Consider the following 27,091-nt stretch of genomic DNA (forward strand, 5'->3'; position numbering starts at 1 on the left):
TAATTTCATGTCTGCAGTTGCCATCTGTAGTGATCTTTGAGCCCAATAATATAAAAGCTGACACTGCTTCCATTAGTTCTCCCTCTCTGCCCAGATATGATGGACCTAGTTGCCAAAATCTTAGGGCTTTTTTTTTTTTTTTTTTGATGTTAAGCTTCAATTCATTTTTAACATTCTCTTCTTTCACCATCATCAAGGGACTTCTTAATTCTTCTTCACTTTATACCATTAGAGTGCATTGTCTGCATATCTGAACTTGTGGATATTTCTTCTGAAGGCAATCTTCAAGCTTATGATTGATTAGTTTACACTTGACAATTTATACTATGTACTCTGCATATAAGTTAAATAAATAAAATGACAATATACAATCTTGTATTTTTTTTCTAATCTTAGACCAATCAATTGTTTCATGTTCAGTTCCAACTGTTGCTTCTTGGCCTACAGGTATTTTCATCTCTTTGAAGACTTTCAACATTTTGTTGTGACCCACACAGGCTAAGTCAAATGCTAAAGTCAATGAAGCAGAAGTTGATATTTTTCTGGAACTCCCTTGCTTTCTCCAGAATCCAATGAGTGCTGGCAATTTGTTCTCTAGTTCCTCTGATTCTTTAAAAGGTAGCCTGCTCTTCTGGTAACTCTCAGTTCATAGATTGTTGAAATTTAGCTTGCAGAATTTTAAGCATAACTTACTAGTGTGTGAAATGAGCATAATTGTTAGGTCATTTGAACATTCATCATCATTGTCTTTAGGATTAAGATATAAACAGATCTTTTCTTATTCAGTGGCCATAGTTATGTTTTTCAAATTTTTGGCATATTGAGTGCGGCACTTTAGCATCATCATCTTTTTTAATTTTATTTTTTTATTATAACTTTTTATTTAAAAATCATATGCATGAGTAATTTTTTTGACATTGATCCTTGCAAAATCTTTTGTTCCAAATTTTCCCTTTCTTCCCCCAACTCCCTCCTTTAGATGGCAAGTAATCCAATACATATTAAATATGTTTAAAAATATAACAGCATCATCTTTTAGGATTTCAAATAGTGCAACAAGAATTCTATCATCTCTAGTAGCTTTATTGTTAGCAATGATTTCCTAATGGCCCATTTGACTTCGTTTTCTAGAATGTCTGGATTTAGATCAGTACCACAGCATCCTTGGTTTTGGTGATGTTAAGATCTTTCTTGTACACTTTTCCTATGATAGTCTTGCCCATTTGTTGAATGAAATATTCCCTTGATAGTTCTAATTTTCTTGAAGAGATCTCTGGTCTTCCCCATTTTGTTGTTTTCTTCTATTTCTTTGCATTGTTCATTTAAGAAAATCTTATCTCCTTGCTATTCTTTGGAATTCTGTGCATGAATTGGATATAGCTTTCCCTTTCTCCTTTATCTTGTCACTTCCTTCTTTCCTCAGCTACTTTTAAAGCCTCATCAGATACCCATTTTGCTTTCTTGCTTTTCTTTTTCTTTATTTTTTTGAACATTCCTTTTTAATATTTAATTTTTTAACTTACATGTAATTGTTCCCCTTCCTTTTACCTCTCTCAATAGTATTTTATTTTTCCAAATACATGTAAATATAGTTTTCAACATTCATTTTTGTAAGTTTTTGTGTTCCATTTTTCTCCCTCTCTTTCTTACCCCTCCCCTCCCCAAGACAGCAAGCAATCTGATATAAATTAATTATATTATTTAAATTAAATATTTGCTATTCTTTTAAACATATTTTCATATTTTTCATGTTGTGCAAGAAAAATCAGATTCCAAAGGGAAAAAACCATGAGAAAGAAAAAGCAAAAAAAAAAAAAAAAAAAAAGGTGGAAATATTATGCTTCAATCCACATTTAGTCTCCATAGTTCTCTCTCTGGATGCAAATGGCATTTTCCATCCCAGGAGGTCTATTGAAATTGTCTTGAATCACCACATTGCTGAGAAGAGCCAAATACATCATAATTGATCATCACATAATATTGTTATTACTGTTACTGTGTACAAAATTCTTTTGGTTCTACTCACTTTACTCAGCATCAGATCATATAAGTCTTTCCAGATTTTTCTGACATAAGCCTGCTCATCATTTCTTATAAAATAGTAATATTCTATTACCCCTATATAGTATAACGTATTCAGCCATTCTCCAACTGTTGGGTACCCACTCAATTTCTAGTTCCTTGCCACTACAAAAAGTTGCTCTTCTTTTTCATTGTAACATTTTTTGGTTGCTGTTTCCTGTACAATATTGCCAATCTCTGTCCATAGTTCTTCAGACCCACTATTTACCAGATTTAATTCCTAAAATCTATTTATCACTTCCACTTCATGTTCATAAGGGATGTTATTTAAGTCATACAATTTTTTGTATTGGTTTTCTATACTTTCTTCAGTTTGTCTGAATTTTGCAATAAGAAGCTCATGATATGATCCATAGTCAGTTGTCTTGTTCTGGCAGAAAGTTCAATGAAATTATGAACTATGCTATTCAAGATTATTCAATACAGACAGGTCATAGTGGAGAATTCTAATCAAAGGTAATCCTGTGGAGGAGGAAATGGCAAAGAAAAACCCAGGGACAGTACTAAAATGATAATGGAGATTTCATTGGAAAATGAGCACCTCAGATTGGAAGGTGTCCATTATGTTACTGGGGAAGAGCAGAGGTCCCATTACAAGTAGCTCCAATACTAATTAAGCAACTGGACCAAAACTGAAAGGAAGCTCAGCTATGGATGTTTGGTGACAAAAGGAAAGCCCACGATATAAAGACTAATATTGACTAGAAAACAGGAATGTAACATCTGGAATGTATGAGGTTGGATGAGGTCAAATAAGAGATGGAAAGATTACACATCTTGAGTGCAGTGAACTTAATGGATGAGAATGGGTGAATTTAATTAAGATGATCACTACATATACTACTGTGAGCAAGAATCCCTTAGGAGAAATGGATAGCTTTCCTAGTCAACAAAAGGGTAAAAAAGCAGTTTTGAGATGTAATTCAAAAATAATCAAATGATATCTACTCTGATACAAGGCAAACTGACATTACTGTAATATATCTATGCTCTAGTCACTGTTGCTGAAGATGCCAGAATTGATCAGTTCACTTTTGACTTTGCCAGATTGTCAATAAAGAAATCAAATTGATTATATATTTGGCAACCAAAGGTAGAGAAACTCTAAACAATAGCATGTTAAAATAAAACCTGGAGCTTACTATAGATCAGATCATGAGTTTATTGCAAAATTCAGGGTGTGGACAGTTTTCTCTTCAACTCTCAGCTTTCTCTATATCAATTCTTTAGGATCCCAAGCTCAAAAGTGTTATTACAAGGTCCAATCAAAATAGTAAAGAAACCAAGGTAAACCACTTGCCACTTATATTTTATTTTCCCTTTTCTGCTCTTCTTTAGATGTCTCCTTTCTTATCAAAAGCCTGACCCCATCCCAAAGTCAAAGCCAAAACTAATTCCTGGAGATAGTCTCCTCAGCTGTCTTACACTTCAGTTTCTGAAGTTCTTATTGTATGCAAAGCACTGAGTAAGCACCGGAATGTGGGTTGTAGACTGATAGAAACCCCAAAAAGCGACACAGCAAAACTGACCACAGGGGGCTCATGCCAGGATGCTTAAGAGACAGACTTGAGCTTGGGGACTTGGAGCTCCCTGTTGTCCATTACTCTGCGCCCCTGCCCAATACCAGTATTAGTTCCTAGTTCAGTAAGTGAGGGAAATGACTTTGCAGAGGCCTCTCTTACCTAAATACAGTTCACTTGCATGTCCTGACATCATCTCCCTGATGTCATGGTCCTTTTTTAGAAAAAAAGACAAACATCGACAACGACAATGACAGCAGCAGTAGCAACAACTTGTCTTGCCCAACCCTGGGGAGCTATTCCGCAAGAACTGCTCTTCACGGAGAAAGGGGCGCAGGATTTTAAGCTCTTCTTTCTCTTGAGATCTGAGGGCGTCCTGAAAACGCGCCTCTGCGGGACTGTACCTACCCTTGTCAGCCTCCAGCAGTAGCCAGCCGGGCAGACCAGGACGCTCACTTCCGTGCAAAGCCTCTAAGTGAGCGGCGCTGCCTGCTGTCTGTTGCCCGCTGTCCACTGTCCACTGCCCTCTGTCCACTGCCCGCTGTCTGTTGCCTGCTGCCCGGTGCCTGCTGTCCACTGCCCGCTGCCTGCTGCCTGCTGCCCTGGCACAGGTGCAGCTGCCTTGCCTCCACGTGGACAGACGGCTCGGGGCAGCCCGTGCTGCCACGCGGCCATCCTCGGCTGGGCCGGGCCGGGGCCAAGGCCGGGCAGGGCGGAGGCGAGCAGGCCGGGAGCCCGGCAGGTGGCTGGAAGAGGCTTTTGCTACGTCCGCCGGGATTTCCCCCCACTGCCTCTGGGCGCGATGCTCCGCTGGATGCGTGGCTTCCTGCTGACCGCCCAGAGCGATGATGAAGGCGAAGACCAAGAGTCCAACCGCCGCTATGAAAACCTCTTCCGACAGCTGGACCAAGACGGGAATGGCAAGGTGGACATCATCGAGCTGCAGGAGGGTCTCAGGAAGTTGGGCATCTCTGTGGGCAAAGACGTGCAGGAGGTGAGTCGAGAGGAGCAGGTGAAAGGAAGGAATGGGACAGCCGTGGACAAAACTAACCCTTTCTCCTAATATTTAGTGAAAGATTGACCCATCCTAAAGGGAATTTCTTTAAGAAAAACAACTTTCCCCCATCTTCATTCTTATATTAACTTTTTCCCCGAGGCAATTGGGGTTAAGTGACTTGCCCAGGGTCATACAACTGGGAAGTATTAAATGTCTGAGGTCATATTTGAACTCAGATCCTCCTGACTTCAGGGCTGGTGCTCTATCCACTGCACCATCTAGTTGCCCCATTTATATTAACCTCATGAATGAAAACCAATGAAAATCTGAGCTATCTTGACCTTTCCAATTTAATCCATTAACCCATGATTTTATGATTAAGTGAGTAAAAGTGGAAAGATTTTAATCTGGGAATTCCCTAAAAGTGTAGCTGGCAGTGACGAGCACTGTAGCTTTCTCTTGAGTGTTTCAGAAACTGTGAGACCTTGGGAGAAGGACTTCTTCAAAGTGCTGACTACTGCTTTTAGGAAACCTCCCAGATACCAAGAAGCTTAAATGTGTCTTTATGACTGCTGCTTGCTGGGAGTACATTGAGAACTCAGAGATTGCTAAATCACTTCCTAATGGAGAAAGTGCTGGGTTAGGACTTAGAGGATCTAGGAACACTTATGTGGGTGATCTTGGGTAAATCATAACCTCTCTCTCTTCTCCTTTTCTGTAAATGATAAGACTGGACTAAATGACTACTATAGTTCTTAGCAAATCTAAAACTGTGAGCCTATGATTTAATTTTGGAAAATAATGGAGCTTTTAAAGCTCTGGTGTATAAATAATCTCAAGGGTTTTATGCAATTCAAGGAACATTTGTAAAGCAACTATTCTATGAAGAGTACTATGCTAGTTGCTGGGTGAAAAACAAAGTTTTCCTTAGAGATTGATGTTCTCATGGAACTTACAAGTAGAGGAGAAGGTACAAGACAAGTAACATAATAGAAGGTGATAGAGGGCAAGCACATAATTGTGACTGACAGCAAAGTGATATATGGGACGTGTGAGTGGAAAGTTGTGGTGACAGATTAAGGTTTCTTGGAGGAGATGACATTTGAGAGGACTAGAGACTGGGGGGAGGCCTAAAGAAAACTTCTTAGTAGAGTTTACATAACACTAAGCTAAAAGAGATGGTAAAAAATATATGTGTAGTTTCCCCTGGCATATGTGTCCAGGACACATTCCTTACATTCTCCTTTTCTTACAACCTTATAAGACTCATGCTATCTTTCTTTCCCCTTTCTTCTTCAAATGCCATTTGGCATTTCATGAATTAAATTCAAGGGACAAAGATTTTATTACACTGCTAAGAGAGGGCTAAATTCCAAGAGAAGTTAGCCAAGAAAAAGGTTTTTAGCAATTAACAAGGGAAAAGACAAGTTCTCTAGTGGAACTCACAATTAGCCAGGAGGAAGATGCCATTAAAGCCGGGAAAGTGGGGGATTACAGATAACAGAGCTAACCCTAAAAGGAGTTATCTAGAAAGATATCATGAAGCAAAATACAATAATCATTCATTAATTGCATACAAGCTAAAGTGCTGTGCTACAACCAAGACTGTAACCTCCCAAAGTTATAAGGATTAAATGAGATAATAATTATAAAGCACTTAGCACAATGCCTGACACATAATAAGCACTATATTATTTCTAGTATATTCATGAAACATATTTTCTTTTTTTTTTCTTTCTTTTAAATTTTTATTTATTTATTTATTTTTGCTGAGGCAGTTGGGGTTAAGTGACTTGCCCAGGGTCACACAGCTACGAAGTGTTAAATGTCTGAGATCAAATTTGAACTCGGGTCCTCTAGACTTCAGGGCTGGTGCTCTATCCACTGTACCACCTAGTTGCTCCTCTTTTTTATTTTTTTAAATGTATAAACATAATTCTCTTGTTGCACAAGAAAAATCAGATCCAAAAAAAAAAAAAATAAATGAGTAAGAAAACAAAATGCAAGCAAACAAAAAGTGATCCACATTCCGTTCCCACAGTCCTCTCTCTGGGTATAGATGGCTCTCTTTGTCACAAGATCATTGGGACTTCCATCAGTCATCTCATTATTGGGAAAAAGTCACGTTCATCAGAATTGCTTGTCATATATATTGTTGTTGCCATGTGCAATGATCTCCTGGTGAACCATATTTTCCAATTCTATTTTTTGCAGTCCTCTCCATACCTTTGCTTTAAAGTTCTGTAGTATTAAACTATGAATGTTTTTGTAAAGATGTGTTTAAATTTTACTTTATTTATTTTATTTTTTGCTGAGGCAATTGGGGTTAAGTGACTTGCCCAGGTTCATACAGCTAGTAAATTTTAAAAAGAGTATTGTTTCATTGGCATGAAAAGCTTTGTTATTTGCTACATATTGCCACATTGCCTTCTGAGACACTGCCCCCCCCCCCCAAATAACAAAAGTCTTTGTAATGAGTGAAGGAACATTTATTATGTTCTTGAAGGAAGTGGGCAGTGCCAGAGTGTGTTTTTATTAACCCAAACTTCCCATATACTACCCAATCTCCTCCCAGTCATTTCTAATTAGTTAATATTCTGTTGATTCTGTTAATATTCTGCCTTCTTCCTGCCCTCCTATATGTGTTCCCTCTCCCTTGTCTCATCCCTTGCATTTCAGAGCTGGTGGAAAACTCTTCTAGTGGGTGTGTTGGTTAAGATGCAATTAATCTATTAAGAATGCTCTTTCCGCATTTGCCTTTGCCAGATCTGTTTTGAGTGGGATTGGGGTCTGTGCTGAGACTGTTGTTGAAAAGGATACATTTCTGATTGGTTGAATCTACCTGCTAAGCAACTTTGTTAATGACTTTTGCAACTTTGTTAATGACTTTCAGAATTCTAGCTCTCTGTAGAAAATAAATTGTTTTGTTATCCCATCCTAGGGTCCAACTATCACACCTCCGAAATGTTCATCAGGTTCTATTCCTTGGTTTTGTTATGTTTTCTTGACTCTCCATTCTTTCCCCAGTACCAGACATTTTAAAAATAATTATTGCTTTGTAGAGTTTTGATATCTAGTTGTGTGAGCCCCACTTTGCTGCTTTTCTTTTGGACTCTTCTTTGTACCTTCCTTTATACCTTCATCAACTCTTCTTGTTCAGTTATGTCCAACTCTTCATGACCCCATTTGGGGTTTTCTTGACAAAGATGCTAGAGTAGTTTGCATTTTCTTCCCCAACTCATTTTACAAATGAAGAAATTGAGACAAAGAGGGTTAAGACAAAGAGGGTTAAGTGATTTGCCTAGGGTCACGCAGCTAGTAAATATCTGAGGCCAGACTTGAACTCAGGAATAATAGGAAGAGTCTTCCTGATGTCAGATGTCTGTTGTGTCACCTAATTTTCAACTCTTTGTATATTTATTCCTCATAGGCAGACTGTAGGTCAGGAAAACAAGACTTTTTACTAGTTCTCAAACATGACATTATGCCTCTTGCCTCCATTACTTTGCATTGGCTGTTTTTTATGTATGTATATATTTGATATATTCTCTCTCTCTACCTTCTCCAAATGGATTATAAACTCTTTAGGACTAAGAGATTTTTTTTTTTCCATTCTCAGTTCAAAGTCTGGTACACCTTAGGAATTCAATAAAGCTTGTTGATTAATTTCTATTCTATGCTGTCCAGGGCTATGAAGTGCAGTTAGAGAGATTTTTAGTAGTTTGCAATAGCATTTCTTTTAGGGCTTCTTAAGGGAACCAGTGAATGGGAAGGCTGCTAGTATATCTCTTGGTAAAAATTGGCATATCCTTGGTGGTGAGAATATTTGCAGAGGGATTAGTGGATATGGTGATAATAGTACATAAAGACTGATTGAAGTTGTACCCTAGAGAGAAGACTTATTTTGCCTACACATGGGAATATTCAAGGCTGTTTGTCATTTTGGAATTATGATTTCATTCTGTTCGAACACATAGAGTACATAAGATTTGGAGAATAAACACTGCTGAAAGCTGTGATCAGATCCAGGTTAGCATTTGTCTATCTGAATCACTTCTGATTTCCTGTTCCTTAAAGAACAATTCATTAAAGAATATGAGTGCCCAATGGTGGTTATTAGGCATTTATTAATAGAGGATCTCATTAGATCTAATTTGAGCTCTATTCAGTCAATCAACCAGTCAAGAATTTATCATGTGACAGGCAATGGAATAAGCAGGCTGATAGAAATGAAAAAACAAACAAGCCAACAAAAGAAACAATCCTTACTCTTAGAGAGCTTCCATTCTATGAGAAGCAACATGTCTGTATTATTATTATTATTATTATTATTTTTTGCTGAGGCAATTGGGGTTAAGTAACTTGCCCATGTTCACACAGTTAGGAAATGTTAAGTATGTGAAGTCAGATTTGAACTCAGGTCCTCCTGACTTCAAGGCTAATGATCTATCCACTGTGCCACCTAGCAGCCCCAAGTGTATATTATTTAGAATAAATACAAGGTGGTTATGGAAAGGAGGAGAATGCTTTTTGTAGAAGGTGATACATTAACTGCAAATTGAAGACAGAAAGATATTTGTTTCTAAGAGATAATAAATTTGATTTCTCAAGCCCTCTGGAATATTTGTTAGTATTTTTGAATCATTTCAGTCATGTCTAAATGACTGATTTAATTATTTCCTTCTCTATTTCCTTTTATAGATGAGGAATTGAGGTAAATAGGATTAAGTGGCTTGCCCAGGCTCAAACAGCACTAGTAAGTGTCTGAAGCTGGATTTGAACTCATGAGGATAAATCTTCCTGATTCCAAGCCCAGTGCTTTATCCAGCACTGTACCTTCTGCAGTATAAGATCTTTACCTCCCACTTCCTCTTTAACAAGCCACATTATGCAACTTTCAAAGGAAGTAGAAAAATGTTCCTTAAATGAATAAGGCATAAGAGAAGGACAAAAAAAGGGTTCCTCTATTATGGAGAAAACACAGACCACAAATGGGATTAAAAAGACAAAAGCTTTCTAATTCCATTTTTTTTTCTCATTGGTCCTTGCAAGAAAAATAATGCTGATGTGGTTTGAAAATTGTAGTGAATAATATTAAATTTTGGAGGTCAATGGAAAACATCAGGAAACTTATTATTGATACAGACTACTTAAATTACATGTGCTCAAAACCATGAGAGCTGATGATTTTTATCTTCAGAATATTTTTAAAAATTAGATCAAAATTATCAGAATCACTAGAAGTTTTGAGAATTTATGTCTTTTCAACATTTTTAGGTTGAGGATGGTGACTGTGTATGGATTTAAAAAAAGTTCATAGAAATTATTTCACTGTTGCCTTAATAATAAGTTGATAGAAAGGGAAGAGAAAAAATCTATAGAGCATTTACTATATGTCAAACACTTTTGCCAATATGATCTCATTTGATCCTCTCAACAATCTTGGGAGGTAGGTATTATTATTTTGTAGTTTACATTTGAGAAATTTACATTTGAGGAAACCAAAACAAATGAGGTTGAGTGGCTTGTTCAGAATCACACACTTAGTGTCTGAAGCAGGAATAAAGTCAGATTGGGCCTTGTAGTCTATGCACTGCATCACTAGTTGCCTTTAAGAAGAGGGTAAAACAATGAGTATCCTGTCTCCACAATTTTTCTTTTCCTGTAATAGCAGGTGTATATGAGTTAATAAATTGCTGTAGTTCTGAAGATTAGCTTTATATAGTGGTATAGAAGAGGAAACAGGTAAAGAGTGTATATCTGATAAGGAAAGATATTAGGGAACTTTTTTTATATCAAGAGCCATTTAGATATTATAGTATCTTTTGTAGGCTGTATAAAATTACAATTTATAGTACTTAAGCAATGAGAGGTTGTTAGGGCTTTCAGCTTATCATCACCAGAAATTACCTTAGCAAATGATTTCATTGGCTTTATACTACCCACGGCCTGGACTTTCCCCACCCCTGCATTAGACAAAGGGTATAAAGATGATGGAGATAGCCAGGAATATTTCTAATAGGAAAATAAGTAAAAACTCGATCTTGAAGTGAGTAAATTGGGCTGAGATAGAAGGACCAAATCATTTTTCCTTGCTTTGTCATTTCAATAATGTTTTATTAAGTGTGCCTTCTATTTGCAAATTATTCTACTAGGCACTGGGGATTCAAAAATAGATGATGACAGTTTCCAATTTGAGGGAGTTTACAATATAGTAAGGAGGACAAGATGTATATAAGTAACTTAACTACAGATTACAATATATTAAATTCACAGAGGATGCTATGAAATATTTGAGGAGAGGAAGATCAACGAAAACTTAAGGGATGATAGCTGGTTTGAAGAAAGAAAGATTTCAACAGATGGATAAATTGGAGGAGTACATTCTAATCATGTTGTTCCATCATTTTTCAGTCATCTATGATTCTTTGTGATTCTGTTTGGGGTTTTCTTGGTGAAGATTATAGAGTAGTTTGACATTTACTTCTCTAACCCCATTTACAGAAGAGGAAACTGAGGCAAACAGGGTTAAGTAACCTGCCCAGGATGACCAAGCTAGTAAATGTCTGACGCTAGATTTGAATTCAGGAAGAGGTGATGTCAGGTCTAGTACACCATGCACTGCTCCACCAAGCTGTCCCTATTCTAATCCTTGGGGATGACCTATACAAATTCATGGCAGAGTGAATCTTCTGGTACTACTTTTGCTAATTAATGAAGCATTAAGGTAGCCTACAATATACTGGGATAATCATACTTTGGGGGACTTTGTCCAATTTTTCCTTTTTGTTATGTGTATTCAAAATCCATGCTATCAATCTGTATGTAGAATGAGTATGAATACATAGCTGAAAAATGATACTATTCAAAATGACCCTAACGAGTTTCCTTTCCATTCTTATCTGGCTAACTTAAATTCAACAAGGATTTATTACATTTACTCCATGGAAGACATTGTGTTAATTTCTGAGGATATAAAGACAAAAAAACTAGTATAGGTTTTGTGCTCAAGAAGCTTATGTTCTGCAAGAAGATGCTGCAGATGTATAAATACTCCAGAGTCAGTGTTTTCCCCATTGCTGCCTTCTCTCTTAATTTTGTGAAATAAATAGGATGATTTGGGGATGGGATCTACTTTTTGCAAAGAGGGAACCAAATAAAAACTATGACATGATCGGGCATAAGTTCAAAATTTCTATAATTTTAGGACTTTTAATGTGCATAGCAGAGAATGTAGGATAATTGTAATAACATCTGAAAATATGCCTTTTATTATCTAAGTCATGGCTACATAGAATTCGTCTTGAAACTTAAATTCATTAGCTTCTGGTATGATGGCTGTTTATCCAGTGTTCTATAAAATTCAGAAACTGTGGAATGTCAAGTGAGAGGCGAGTATTAGTGAACTTTAAGGTCCCTTTTCATTCTAGAACAGTGATATCAAACATGGAGTACATGACATGACCCACACAACATTCCTGAGCCCAAACTGGACTAAAATGTAATTGGAAAATGTTTAATAAAACAAACAAAAAGATAATAAAACATGGATAGGATTACTATGTAAATTTCTATGTCATTATGCAGCCTGCAGAGATCCATCCTCAGGTAGGACTTAGTGGTCCCTATTTCTGTATGTAATATTAGAACATATAAATAGTGTTGATACCACTATTTTGTAAGTCTGTAATTTTTGTGAATTTGACTGGTTTAGCCATATTCTCAAAAACTGATTTGCTTAATAGGGCTAGTCCAGCTATATAATGGTGCTGGGGAGTTTCTTTCTAATGGTTTTCTTATTTCTTATAGGATCTTTTGAAGGCTGGTGATACTAACCAGGATGACCAGCTAGATTTTGAAGAATTTATGCAATATCTTAAAGACCATGAGAAAAAAATGAAGTTGGCATTTAAAAGTCTGGACAAAAATAAAGATGGTGAGTTTCATTTTTTTCATTTCCAACTGGTTTTAAATACACACACATATACATACATATATATATACACATATATATTTTAAAAACATCAATATTTGGTACTTATATCGAAGGATGTTTTATTCAGTGTCTAATATGAAAGCTTTTAGCTTTCTTCTTCCCCCAGGGATTAGAATTAATCATCCATGCATCTATCCATTCATCAAGAACCATTTATTAAATACCTACTAGCATGATGATAGGCACTAGAGACACAAAGACGAGAGTGAACTAGTCTTTGTACCCAAAGAATATAAGTTTCAGCAGGGAAGGAGATAGGCATATGGATCCATATGTAAAATGTATGCAAAATAAATATAAGATAATTGTTTTTTTGTAGGGGCAAGGGATAGCTAGAGATATTAGCCACTGGGAAATTCAGAAAGGCTTCATGTAGAAGTTAGTGCTTGAGCTGATTCTTCAGGAAAACAAGGGATTTGGGGAATCAGGGGTGAAGAAACTGTTCATTCCAGGAACTGGACATTGAATGTGAAGGTGGGAGAGGGAATGCCATGTGAAGAATTGCAATAAAGATAGTTTGGATGGTCTATAGAATGTGGAAAGGGAAGTGATGTATTAATTATGGAAATACAGATTAGGACTAACTTCTTATGTCTATTAAAATATATATTTTTTTATCCTGGACGTAATAGGGAGCCATTGGAGGTTATTGAACAGTAGAGTGAGATGGCTTGATTGGTGCTTTAAGAAAATCCCTGGTGATTGTGTGAAAAATGAATTAGAGAGGGTTCAGATAATATAGGAAGACCAATTAGGAGGCTGTTGCAGTAGTCCAGATAGAAGGTGGCTGTGTGAGTAGAGAGAATGTGACTAATAGGCAAGATGATGTATAGATATAAGTGAGAATAATTGGTGACCAATTAGATATGTGGAATGAAAGAGAGCGAGAGAGCGAGAGTGAGAGAGAGAGAGAGAAAGAAAGAGAGAGAGAGAGAGAAAGAGAGAGAAAGAGAGAGAGAGAGAGAGAGAAGAATTAGGACAAAACCATGGATGTTAAGGAATAAGTAAATTAATTTAGGTAAAATTATTATTTTTATTATATTGTCTTAGCTTATTCATGAACAATGAATACTTTTCCAGTTGTTTAGATGTATTTTTTTTGTGTGTAAAAAAGTTTTGTAATTGAATTCATATAGTTCTTGTGAGTGTCCTCTCTCCCCCTACTCTTTTTTTTTCTAACCCTTTTCCTCCTCAAAAATATTTTGTTTTTGATCACTGCCATCCTTAATCCATCTTCCTTCTTATTACAACCCTCTCCCAATTACCTTATCTCTTCTGCTTTTGGTTAGGTAAGATGGATTCTATACTCAGTTGAGTGTGTGTGTGTGTGTGTGTGTGTGTGTGTGTGTGTGTGTGTGTATTTTCTCTTTAAATCAATTCAGTAAAAAATGAAGTTCCAGTGTTCTGCTCCCCTCCCCAATTTTCTTCTCCATTGTAAAAACTATGTGAGATAATTTTCCTCATTTTTTATTTCCCTTCCTCCTTTCAATACATTCCTCTTTCTCAGCCTTCCCAAAGTAATAGAGTCACTTCTATGTTCATTGTCTAAATAGACTCTTCCTAAATGTCATAATGATGATAAATTTCTTTGGGGTTATGTTTATCATTTTCCCATTTGGGAATGTAAACAGTTTAACCTAATTAGCTTCCTCATATTTACCTTTTTATGTCATTCTTGAGTTGTCTAAATGTTAAAAACTGTCTATTCAGTTTTAGTCTTTTAATCAGTAATACTGGGATGTCCTCTATTTTAGTTGTTAAATGTTCATTTCCCCCCCCCCCCCCTTATAGAATTATACTGGATAGGTTATGTTGAGTTATAATTTTAATTTTTTTGCCTTCTGTAATATATTGTCTTACCCTAAGACCTCAGCTCTTTTATTATGATAGTTGCTAAAACATATGTATTCCTGACTGTTAATCTATGATTATACATTCCAGTACATCCAGTACAGAATGATTTCTTTCTGGCAGTTTCAAGTATTTTTCCCTTGATCTGGGAGCTCTGACTCTTAATATTCTTGGGAGTTTTCATTTTGGCATTTCATTCAGAGATGATGAATGCATTTTTTCAATTTTTATTTTGCCATCTGGTTCTAAAATAACTGAACAGTTTTCTTTTATAATTTCTTGAAATATGATTTCTGGGTTTTTTTTTTTTGGATGATGGCTTTCATGTTGTCCAATAATTTAAAATTATCTCTTCTCAATCTGTTTTCCTGGTCAATTGTTTTTTTTTTTTTTTTAATGAGATATTTCACATTTTCTTCCATTTCATCATTCTTTTGATTTTGATTATTTCTTATTACCTTAAAGAGTCATTAGCTTTCATTTGGCCAATTCTGATTTTTAAAGAATTCTTTTCTTTAGTAAAGCTTTGAACTTCTTATTCCCTTTGGCTAATTTTGTTTTTAAGTTATTTTCTTCAGTATTTTTGTGCCTCTTTTAAAAATCAAGTTGCTAATTCTCTTTTCATAATTTTCTTTCATTGTTCTCATTTATTTTCCCAGTTTTCTCTATTTTTGAATCTATTCTTTGATTTTTAAAATAATTTTCTTTTGCTTTTAATAAATCTCTTTGTTTAGTTTTTTAAGCAATTCTCATAAAGCTTATATCAAATCTGCATTTTTCCTTGAAACTTTGCTTATGGATAGAAACTTTTCATATCATTATCTTCTGAGTTTGAACTTCCATGCCACCATAGTAGTTTTATATAGTCGGCTCTTTAAAAAAAATTGCTAATTTTTTGTGGTCTATATCTTGACTATAGACTCTATGTGAGAGTTAAGCTCTTACTCTGGTCACTATCTTAGGCTTCAGAATTTTTTACCCTGCAGTTTTTCATAGCTAGTTCTAGGGATCTTTAAGTTTTTAGTGTTTTTAAGGTGCTATAATTGCAAGATGTGTGGTTGCTGTTTTTCTGATCTGTATTCCCCTCCTTTCCAAAGTAGAGTTCTTGCTCTCTGGCAACCACAACTCCTCACTTCTCTGGAATTGCAACTTGTACTCAAGTACATCATACTAAAACACTTCTCTCTGTCCCGGAACTATGATCTGGAACCAGGACCTCTTCTCCCTTATATCACAAATAATCCTTTCTGCCCTGGATCTGTGAAAAAAAAACCCACAAGAAGTTAGGTACTGGGCATTGTTGTAAAATGGTGCACTTGCATCCAATGCTAGCACAGGGGTCTCATATAATCTCTGACCAAATGTTCAATCCCTTTACTGTCTTTGGGCTGTCAGTGCTCCTGATACAGCTGCAGCTATTGCTCTCTCCAATGCCTCTAAAGTAGACAACTAATATCCTTTTCTGTAATGCACTCCTAGTTACTCCTCACCCCAGTGCTACAAACTTCTTCTAACCTCCCAAGTTGTACTGGACTGAAAAAAATGTCTAACTGATCTTTGATTGATTATACCTCTTTAGAATTCAATTTAACATGTTATTTTAAATTGTTTGGAAGAAAAAGTTGGAAGGCCTTAGCTAGAGTACTCTTTTTGATCTACCATTTTGACTTCACCAATTTTTCTTTTGCTTTAATTTTTAGCAATATCTTGTTTTATTTTCAGAATTTTTACTTTTGTGTTAGGCAGGATTTGTTGGTTTTCAAATTTTTTTAAGCTCCATGTTCAATTCATTATTTCTTTCTGTTTCTTTGTCTCTGTCTTTCAATGAATATATTTAGATGTATAAATTTTTTCTAAGTATTTCTTTGGTTGCATCCCAAGAGATTTGGTATCTTGTTTCATTGTTATAATTTTCTTTGATTAAATTTTCTATTTTGCGATTTGTTTTTTGACCTATCAATTTTTTTGGATTAAGTAATTTAGTCTCTAATGACTATCTTAATACTTTCTTCAAAATACCTTTAGTGAACATTATTTTTTATTGTACTATAAAATGCACATTAGGTGTTATAAAGTTTTAATATTTTGTAACATGGCTAATATTTGTATGGGTGCTATGCATAGCTGAGAAATATATACATATATACATACACACATTTTTCTATTAAGAATCACCATAGATTTAGCAAATCTAAGTTTTCTTGCTTATCTTTTGGTTAGATTTTATTTGGGTCTAAGGCATACCATTGTCTTACAATGTGTACATTGAGATACCTAAGTATTTTAGTTTTACTATAGTTCTCCTTGTAAATAGTTTAACTTTCCCTTTATTTATAATCTATATGTATTTGCATTATATATATATAATATATGTGTGTATTATATATACAAAATATTGATACTAATTATCCAGTCTCTTTAAGCATAAGTACTTTCCTCTATTTCTTTTAATCAATTCTATTTTTACAGTTGCCTTGTCTGAGACTATGCTTACTATGCCTGATTTTTGAGTTCACATGAAGCATAATAAATTTTATTCCAACTCATTATTTTTAACTCTGTGGGAATTTTCATGTTTCAGATGTTTTCTTGTAAATAATATATTGTTAGATTCCTTTCTTGATCCACTAAACCTCCCTCTCTACAAAGCAGAGAGTAGTGAGGGAGGATTACACTTAGCTCTAACAATCTATATTTTATGCAGTCTGTTTCCATTCCCTATATTTCTTCTCTTGTCCTTATCTAATCCCCATTCACAAGTTCTTACATTTTATTTTCTTTTATTCTCTCTTCATGTTATCCACCTCTGAAGTTAGGGTTGTTTTGTTCATGATTAATTCCTCTTTGAATTTATATTCTCTTTTAATTTCTATGACCCCTCTGTATGTTTCCACCTTATTCTCTTTTGAGGTTAGTTTATTTCTAGACCAAACTCTGTGCATATGTATTTAACCCTTCTTTGTCTGGTTTAGATGAAAGTAAGATTTTAGGTATATTTCATTAATCCGTTCCTCTTCTCTTTCTTTAATAATTATATAATCTTGAGAACCCTTGTTATGTGAGATGAGTAGCACCATCTTCCTCCATCTTTTCTTCTCTCTAGTGTATTCACTTTTCCTTTCCTTTTATGTTTTTCTCAAGATATTAAAAATATGCCCAAACTGTTTCCCAACTCTGGCTCTCTCTATGACCCTTGAAAGACTTTAGGTGATTACATTAAAAATTATATAGAACTATATCAGATATCTTTCATACTTATGACTGCAGAAGTATTTTTCTTTAACAAAATAAATTATAGAGATGAATACATTTTTTGGATAATCTAAATTATATGATATCAAAACTATGATAAAAGTCTGATAGCTATATATATATATGTATATATATAGGGATCAAGCCAAAATACATAAGATCAAGAGCCATTCTTTAATGGATAAATGGTTATAGGATGAGGAAAAGTGCCTGTCAAAAGAACTGCAAAATATTAGCAGCCAAATGAAAAACAATATTCCAAATAACTATTAATAAAAGAAGGATAAATCAAAGCAACCTTTACATTTCAGTTCACATCCAGAAAATTAGAAAAGTTGACAAAAGATGGGAATAGTCATTGCTGGAGAGTTTATAGAAAGATAGGCCCACTAAGAGATTCTTGGTAAAACTGAATTAGTCTAATTATTCTGGAAAGCAATTTTGATTTAGGTTAAGAAATTGACTAAGATATATCCCTTATCCCAGAAAGCCCATTGCTAGGCATATAGTACTCTCCATGGAGATCACTGTTGAAAAGAAATGCCTCATACACACAAAAATATTTATAAATAATGGTATTTTTCAGCAGTAGAAAGACATGAAAGTAGATGTCCCTTAATAGGAGAATGGCCATACCAATTGTGGTACCTGAATATAATTTAATATTATCATGTTATAAGATAAGACCTAGATGGACCCTAGTATAGGGCTTTGAATTGGGAAGCCCTGAATTCTTATTCTTCCTGAACTAATTCTAAGCAAGAATCACTTTGTCATTCTCAGGCTCATTTTCCTTATGTGTAAAAAATAAGAGACTCGCCTCTTAAGATCTTTTCTAGCTATAAAGCTTGGTTATGATGAATATGAAGACCAAAGAGAGACACATGGGCATTTATACACACACTGATACTAATTGAAATAAGCAGAAGCTGTAAATCAATATACAAACAATGGCTCCACCACTGTAAATGTGAAAGAAACACAACAAAGAGTCTATATTAACTCCTTTAAAATTATAACAACCACTCTTGGTTTTGAAGAGGACATATGAAAATGTACTCCCATCCTTCTTTTCAGAAATTGGGAGCCCTGGTTATGTAAAAGCCAGCATGTTATAAATGTCAGACTTCATTTACGTGTTAATTTTGTTGTATGGCTTTTCTCCCTTTCTTCATATGAAATGACACTTTTAGAATGGTGGGGAGGAATACATTAGGAAATGAAAATCATATGAAAACAAAAGATATTAACAAAAATATGTTAAAAAGCAGATGGTTTTCTTTGATGTTTTCCTACAAGTTCAAATGGATTCTTCACTCTTGATGCTTTATTTTGCACATAAAGGCCAGGTATTATATTTGTATATAAAGGCCAGGTATTATCTTAACTTTTGGAATTTTATAGACTTACAACAGTGCCCCTAAAATTCTGGCATCAGTTTCTTTTCAAAAATTTTCAAATGGCATATATTTCTTTTCATTCTTTTCAAGGAATAATTGAAGCCTCAGAAATTATCCAGTCTCTCAAGACACTAGGTGTAGATATTACTCAACAACAGGCAGAGAAAATTCTTCAAAGGTTAGCCTTTATTTTTATTTTTGATAATTTTTTTAAAGCTTTCATTTTGGTATTCCATAATAGAAGCTATGATCCATAGAAATATGGTCCTTTTTTCTTTTTCCTTAATAATATGAAACACCTATTTGACTTACGTATGTTGTTTATTGGATTGACTGTGTATGTATGTACAATGTATGTTCACAAATATACATATATACATATGGACTTTAAAAAAGATACTGTGGAAACTCAATAAGTCAATAAACATTTGTTACATGCCCTTAACTATGTGCCAGGCACTGAGTTAAGCAAGTAAAAACAATCTGTGCTCTCAAGTAGTACACAGTCTAGTGGGAGAGACAACTTATAAATAACTAGGTACCTACAAGATATATACAAGATAAATAGAAAGTAATTTCAAAGGGGAATGCATTAGCAGAGAGGCGATTGGGAAAGGTCTCCTGCAAGGAATGGGATTCTGAGCTATGTCTTGAATGAAGTTAGGGAAACTTAAGAGTCAGAGAAGAAAAGGAAGACAATTTCAGTCATGGGAACCAGTCAGTTCAAAGGTAGAGAGTATGATAAAAGTAAGTAGCTTAAAGTAGCTAGATTGTGGTAAGTGTGAAGGGGAGTTTACATGTAAACAGACTGGACTGCTATGGAAAGACAAGATTGTGAAGAGTTTTAAAGTCAGAGGATTATTTTATTTGAAATAGAGGTCACAGAGAGCTACTGGAATTTATAGAATACAGAGGTAAAGTCATTAGACCCATGCTTTAGGAAAATGCAAATAACCATCTTCCAGAGGAGCTTGATTAGAATGAGCCAAAACTAAGTGACTAAGTACTGCTAGTATATGAAGGCAAAGAGGGAGAAAAACATCAAACAAACAAACTCAAGGAGATTAGGATGCCAGTAGATCAGAAGTCATATTATGATTTATTATTGAAGAAAGCCTCATTCACTGAACTCATTTATATTATAAATGAGCTCAACGAGCTCAGTGAACGAGGCTTTCTTCAAAAATAAGAACCACAGGAGGCAGGTTTTGCCCTGAAAAAGACTGTTAGCTTCAGAAGGAAAGGGACTAGTTAAGTTTCAGTTAAGAGGATAGTGGTGGTTTTGAAACTCTAAAGACTGTTATCTGACCCAATGACTATACCTGTCCTTTTCCTCTCCCTCCTTTTTCTTTTCTTCTTTCTTCTTCTTTAAAAAAAACAAAAAATCCAACTATATATGTATGGTTAATGTCTAGTCTCTGAAGGGATTTATGATAAAAGGAGAAGTGAAGCAAGATGACAGAGATAGGAAGGTAGTCTAGATCAAATATACACAGAAGAATTTTGTGCCGTAGGCAACACATTTTGAATGTGTTAAGTGAATTGCAATCAAGATACATGAAACAGGGGAACTCTTGAATGATGGGTAAGAATTAACTAACAAAAAGTGGTCAAAAGTACACTAATTATTACTGAGTGATCTGCTCTTTTTTCTCTCTATAAAATCTTTATGAAGATATTCCACACATATATTAAATGTATTCTCCCTGAAAAAATGAAAAGGGAACAGGCAGGCTTTCACAAATATGTCACTATGTTCAAGTCCTGACTCTTGACAAATGGTAGCTAGGTAAACATGAATAAGCCATGTAACTTTCTGGTGCTCCAGGCAAGCTTCATGCATGCATGTGTGTGTTATCTGCTTGCACATGCGCATGAGTGCACACATGTACGTGTGTATATGTGTAGAGATGGGTTAAAAAAAAGATCACATTTTCAGTCACATAGTTCACTGAAAAGTACAGAGAATACAAGACCACACTGTGCTTAATGTTTGTGTATTACATTAAAAAAATTTAATTTTGTAGAGATAAATGCATCCTGAAGGTTTCTTCTTCAATAAGATGTCTCCCATGGTTAGGCTAAGATCAAATAGAATTCTTTGTTAGATGAAACAGAAGAGCAAGAAAGGCATAAAACAGGAAGACATATGTTGGTCAGAAGTATTTGACACTGTCTTGGAGTACAGTCAGTTCAAAGTCCAAGTGGAAGAGGAGATGCCTATAGAAGATGAGGTTTCCCTAGAGACTTCTAAAGAGTGAGATTGTACTGCTTTCATCAAGTCCTAGAATGCTACAGAAATTCTCAATAAACCCATGGGCACTCAAGAATATTTAGCTTGGCAGTAAATATAGAAAAGAACTGGTGGGTAAAGAATGTCTACTATCTAGATTATGACATGTAGTTGGCTGAGCATTCTATTTAGTTAGTTCATCAAATGATATATCTTGGGTAGACACTTTAGATGGACAATGAACTGAATCCAGAACTGAACTGAAAAAGAATGGGATAAATTTCTTTTGGAAAATTGCACAGGACTTTCAATGATCCTAATATTCTCTCCGAAACAAACTTTCCCCACTGTTTCCCCCAAACTCAAGTTTTTCAGTGCTTTCAAGTTTTTAAAGCATTTTATTTTTCCAAGTCTATAGGTCAATAAGCAATGCTATATTTTCCAAGAACTCAAAATTGCTAGTGATTCAAAGAGTAAAAAAACAAAACAAAAACAAAAAAAACCCCAAACATATTGTAGTTGGAAGTATGCAGCAGAATGTTACCATGAACACTGGTGCACAAGGGATGGCCTAAGATATGTAATCTAGGAAATCTATGTGTTAACTAGGAAAAGGAAGTGGGTTAATGAGAGGAATAATAGGTAGGCAGCCCAGATGTTGCAGTAAAACCCATATAATACCAGAAAACCTAGATAAAGGCCTTCTAAGATTAATGGGAGGATATGGATGATAATCATACAAGATGGGAAGGAATGGATGAGTATAGTCTGCATGGATAGAAGGGAATCATTAAAAAAAAGGGTGACGTATACTTGTCAGAAGTATTTGCTGCTAATGAAGAGGCGATGGACTGGTCACATAAAAAAAAATGAGGGATAACACAGTGAGAGAATACCCCTCTGATTCTTCTGTTGTTGAAAGAAAGTGAAATTAAGCCTCTGGCACATTGGGTAGACTTCCTGCTAATGAGCTTTTAGAAGAACATGTATGAGAGTCACATAGGTTGGACAGGTGTGGTTGGGTTGCATTCTTCATAAAAAACTCGCCTGAATTTATGAGATTACTCATGCATGAAAGCATTTGAGTATTTATTTGAGTTTAGGGTAAGAACTGCTAGAGTTTGCTGGTGCTGGTGCTGGTTCTGAAGGGTAGAGGATGTGGTTACATCAACAATAATGCTGCATTACATATCTACATATATAGGACTGCTTGCCATCTTGGGGAGGGGGTGGGAGGGAGGGAGGGGAAAAAATCGAAACATAAGCGAGTGCAAGGGATAATGTTGTAAAAAATTACCCTGGCATGGATTCTGTCAATATAAAGTTATTATTAAATAAAATAAAATTAAAATAAAAAAAAACAATAATGCTGTATTGCTGTGTTACTGCTTAATTACTAATTTCTGAATAATTAATGCCAGCAGTGCAGAAGGAGCTTCTAGAGCTGTAATTTCATTGAAATAGTAGAGCTTTCTTTTCTTCCAAGTCCACTATAGCTTGAAAATCATCATGGAGAAAATATTGTATTTGTACACATTTCTCTCATTAAATCCTGATGTTAGAGAATTGTCTGTAATTCCTTCAGGTGGTTGTTAGTTTGCTTTCAAATGGTTCCAAGTTATTTGAGTCCTGGATTGGATATACAGTCCTTTTTCCATATCGGTAGCTCAGAAAGGAAAGGCTTTTGTATGAAATTCTTTTAAAGTTGGGGAAATAACAACCACTAGACAGGTAAGAGAAAGAGCTCTATTCCAATACACAAACATTTATTAAGGGCTTAATGTGTGCCAGACACTGACCTAGAACCCCCAAACGAAAGAACAAAGTCTTTGTCTTCAAGCAACTCCGCTTTCACTTGCACACAGTTAATCCATACAAAGACAATACAAGATAACTTCAGGATGGGGAATATTAACAACTAGAAAAATCAGGAAAAGCTTCCTGTAGGAAGTATCTCTTGAACCAAGTCCTGAAGAGAGCAAGGTGTTCCAAGAGAAGGAATGAGCAAAAAAATCCTAGAAAATGAAAATGGATCTAGGGTAATCAACTGTAGTAGTTGTCATTAATACATAATTTGGAATTGTTTTCCATCTAGATGGATTACTAATGCTAATTAATTTAATGCTAATTACTCCTTCTAATTTTGTTTGTAAATTATACCATAAGTTTTAAACATGCTCTTATTTAAAAAATGGTATGGTGATGTCTTTTGATTCATGTTGAAAACTGGAGTTAAGGATAGCAGAGTTATATAAAGTTGACAGCTTCACTCTCTCTTCCAGTGTCATCACAGTCCAGTGGTAGAACAGAGTCAAGGCAACTGGTGTTGACTTGATATGCAGTGGATGACTTTGGTGTCTTCAATGTCTAACCAAACTCTAAGCACTCCACAACATTTACTTCTCTGCCTTCATGGCCATTGGAACAAATCGTTCTCATCTGCCTATTCCACCAGAGGAAGTATTCACATGCTTGGGGTAGATATCCCTCTAATTCACTGTAGGGTTTGAGACCCATTAGTTACCTTCAGCTCTTTATAGGGCTGCTTTCCACTTTTGGAGTTTACCTGATTCACCTAACTCTCACCTGTGGCTCTAAGAAGCAGCCACACTTTGGTAAACTATTTTGGCAGACATGCTAAACCAGGTTGATTATTATTATTATTTCAGCATCGATACTGATGGGACCATGACAGTGGACTGGAATGAATGGAGAGATTACTTTTTATTTAATCCAGCGACAAACGTTGAAGAAATTGTACGATTTTGGAAACGCTCTACTGTAAGTGTGGTTTGTATTTTACTTCATGTTTATTTTATGCTATCAGTGAAAGGTATAGCTATCATATAGGGAAATCCTAAGAAACTTAGTAGATCAACCCCTTACCTAGGAAGTTTTAGACTACAGAAGTCAAAGTGATAGGGTCGGGAACCTGGGAAGGGCATATGGTTTCCAATTATCCCTCCTGCTCCCTAGCCAAGAATTTTTGATCTTTTTGCATCATAGACTCCTTTTGACAGAGTGGTGAAGCCTCACAATGTTTTTGGATTATTTAAATTAAACAAGATTTCAAAGAAAAACAATTAAATTGAAATACAATTATTAAACTATTAAAAAAATTCAGGGATCCCAGGTTAAGAATATGTACAGGGCTGATATTCTTTAACACAGGACTCTCGGTATTAAAATTGTATTTTCCTGTGGTTCCCCTGAATATCTGCAAGGGTGAATAGGGGCAATTAGGTAGCATAGTGGATAGAGCACCAACCTGAGTTCAAATCCAGTTTCATACACTTACTAGCTGTGTGACTCTGGGCAACTCACTTAACCAGTTTATCTCAGTTTTTTATTTGAGAAAGTAATGGCAAATCACTCTAGTATCTTTGCCAAGAAAACGTCAAATGGGGTCACAAAGAATCAGATGTGACTGAAAGTTAAGTAACTAAGGCAAGATTGCAAAGAGAAATTTGGGAGTTGTGTATTAACTATTCTAAAGATCAAAGCAGCATAATTTGCAAAATATATTAATCAAAAATCTCACTTTTCACTTGTTCACAAATAAGTAAATGCTTAACACATACAAAGACAATGCAAAGTAATTTCAGGATGGAGAGTAGTAGCAATTAGAAAAATCAGAAAAAGCCCCCTGTAGGAGGTAGCTCTAGAAAATAGAAATGGTTTTAGGGTAATAAGCTTTAGTAGTTGCCATAAATATAGTCATATGTGTGGCATCAGGAGAAACCCTCAATATGCTCCTGTCAAGACTTTTGATCCATATTACCTCTCTTATGTGAGATAGGAGAAAGTTAATCTATCTAGGAAGAAAATGGAACTTTTTTTGTAGAGGAGGGTGGTTTATAATTGAAACCAATCCCAATTTTATGTGAATTGATATTGCATTAATTTATACTCATATCTTTGTTCTCTTCCACTTGACAGCATACTTATTTGTACAAATTTTATCTCTTTTGCCAACTAGATTGAAATCTCCTTGAGGACAGGGATTATATTTTATTTAATTTTATATTCCCAACTCTTAGTACAGTGCCTTGTACCATAATTTAAGGCAGCTGTATGAAAATCATTTCTTGTTATGATTCCCATGACTATCTGCCCAGTAGTATAGTAAATAAGTATGTGAGTAGACAGTGTAAGGTAATAATAAATAGGAAAATAGGAACTAAGAGTTTAAGGAAGAACAGAGAAGACACTTGCCAAAACTGTTTACTAAATTAAGGCCACATCCAGATTCTATGTGTTAAATTAAGAAAAGCCCCAATAAATGGCTTTTGGCCTGTACAGAAAATCAGATAAATATTATACTAATAAGGCAAATCTAAGGTTGTATAATATAGAACCCTCACTGGATCCTTATAAGCATGGAATTGAAATAGGATCTGAACATAGACTAGCTGACTTTCAAACACTTCCCCATTATGTCATGCTGCCTTTTTGACATGATCCATTTCTAATTTAAATATTAAATAACTCCTTTTCCCTTAGGGGATCGACATAGGGGATGCTTTAACTATTCCTGATGACTTCACAGAAGAAGAAAAAAAATCTGGGGTGTGGTGGAGGAGTCTGTTGTCAGGTGGAATAGCTGGTGCAGTCTCTAGAACCTGCACAGCACCATTTGATCGTCTGAAAATTTTTATGCAAGTAGGTAGTTGCATAGTTCACCTGTCTGTGTTAAAAGTAATGTGACAAAGGCTTGGTACTGTTTAAAAGAAGTATTTCTAATCCAAGCAGTACTTTTGATATGTGAATTTAATTTTATTAGAGAAGTACAATTTAGTATTGATTTAAATACAATTTAATATTAATTTAGACTTCTTAATTATTCTTAATTATGACACTTGGGCTATGTAAATTAAACATTTTATTAGAAATTATGGGAGGGTTCATAAGAACAAGATTTTTATGGCTTGGAGACTAATTGGACTTTCATGTTGTTTGAGGTAGTGAATCTGTCACATTATGCAGACACCCTTTCCTCCATCTATACAGATCACAGCCTCTCCATGTGTTATCTGTCTCAGATGTTTTGAATCTTGTCCTTGTTTTTTCCACAGATCTCCCATGGTGATTTACCAAACTTGTTATTTTGTATTCTGTGAGGAATTGATGTGTTTCCAGAGTCTTAGTCAGAATTTATGGCTGTTCAGTTGTTTTTCAGTCCAGTCTGACTCTTCATGGAGATTTTCTTTGCAAAGATACTGACATATGTAAGATTAATCTAGGTTTGGAATTTGCATTTCAATAAGCACAGTTTTAAAGAGGGTGGGTATAAGTTTTTTGCTGCTTAGAATCTCGTTTTAATTAGACATAAGGAAAGAGGAAACTCAAAGCATAAAAGTAACATAACACAATTATCAAATACAGTGGCCACCATAACAAAGAAACAACATACAATATACATAATCACTACTCTGAGGAACCACCAACATCTGAATTCCTTGGCTGAGAGGACCCATGGTCACAGCTATTCAAAGTTCGAGTGGGAGCCATCGCTAGCAAAGTTTGTACAAGACTTCCCAGCCCAAATCTTCCAAGACCTTTTCTATTAAGGGTTTTTTAATGGGCTGAGAAGAAGGCACTATACTAAGTATTTTCATTTGATAGGTGACTCTTGAGATGTAACAGCCTCTCAGGTACAGCATGCTCCACCACAAGAGGCCCACCAAGGAGAATATTTGTTCATTCCTTTAGGGGGATTATATTTACTCCAGAAATTGGACAGGTTTCTGGGGGTAAACA

The 27,091-nt window shown here is 35.3% G+C and overlaps 1 protein-coding gene across 1 annotated transcript in view; it reads left to right on the plus strand.

Annotated features, from left to right (window-relative positions):
• Nucleotides 1–4,362: 4,362 nt before the first annotated feature.
• LOC127562604 (calcium-binding mitochondrial carrier protein SCaMC-1-like) overlaps nt 4,363–27,091 on the plus strand; it is a 44,720-nt gene continuing 21,991 nt past the window's right edge. Inside the window, exons 1-5 of the mRNA XM_051998463.1 lie at nt 4,363–4,596; nt 12,409–12,535; nt 19,189–19,276; nt 24,001–24,112; nt 25,835–25,993. Of these exons, the coding sequence (XP_051854423.1) occupies nt 4,405–4,596; nt 12,409–12,535; nt 19,189–19,276; nt 24,001–24,112; nt 25,835–25,993 (678 nt within the window). The 5' untranslated portion in view covers nt 4,363–4,404. The remainder of the gene's footprint in view (nt 4,597–12,408; nt 12,536–19,188; nt 19,277–24,000; nt 24,113–25,834; nt 25,994–27,091) is intronic.

Source organism: Antechinus flavipes, chromosome 4 (assembly GCF_016432865.1).
Source record: "Antechinus flavipes isolate AdamAnt ecotype Samford, QLD, Australia chromosome 4, AdamAnt_v2, whole genome shotgun sequence".
NCBI classification, from domain to species: domain Eukaryota; kingdom Metazoa; phylum Chordata; class Mammalia; order Dasyuromorphia; family Dasyuridae; genus Antechinus; species Antechinus flavipes.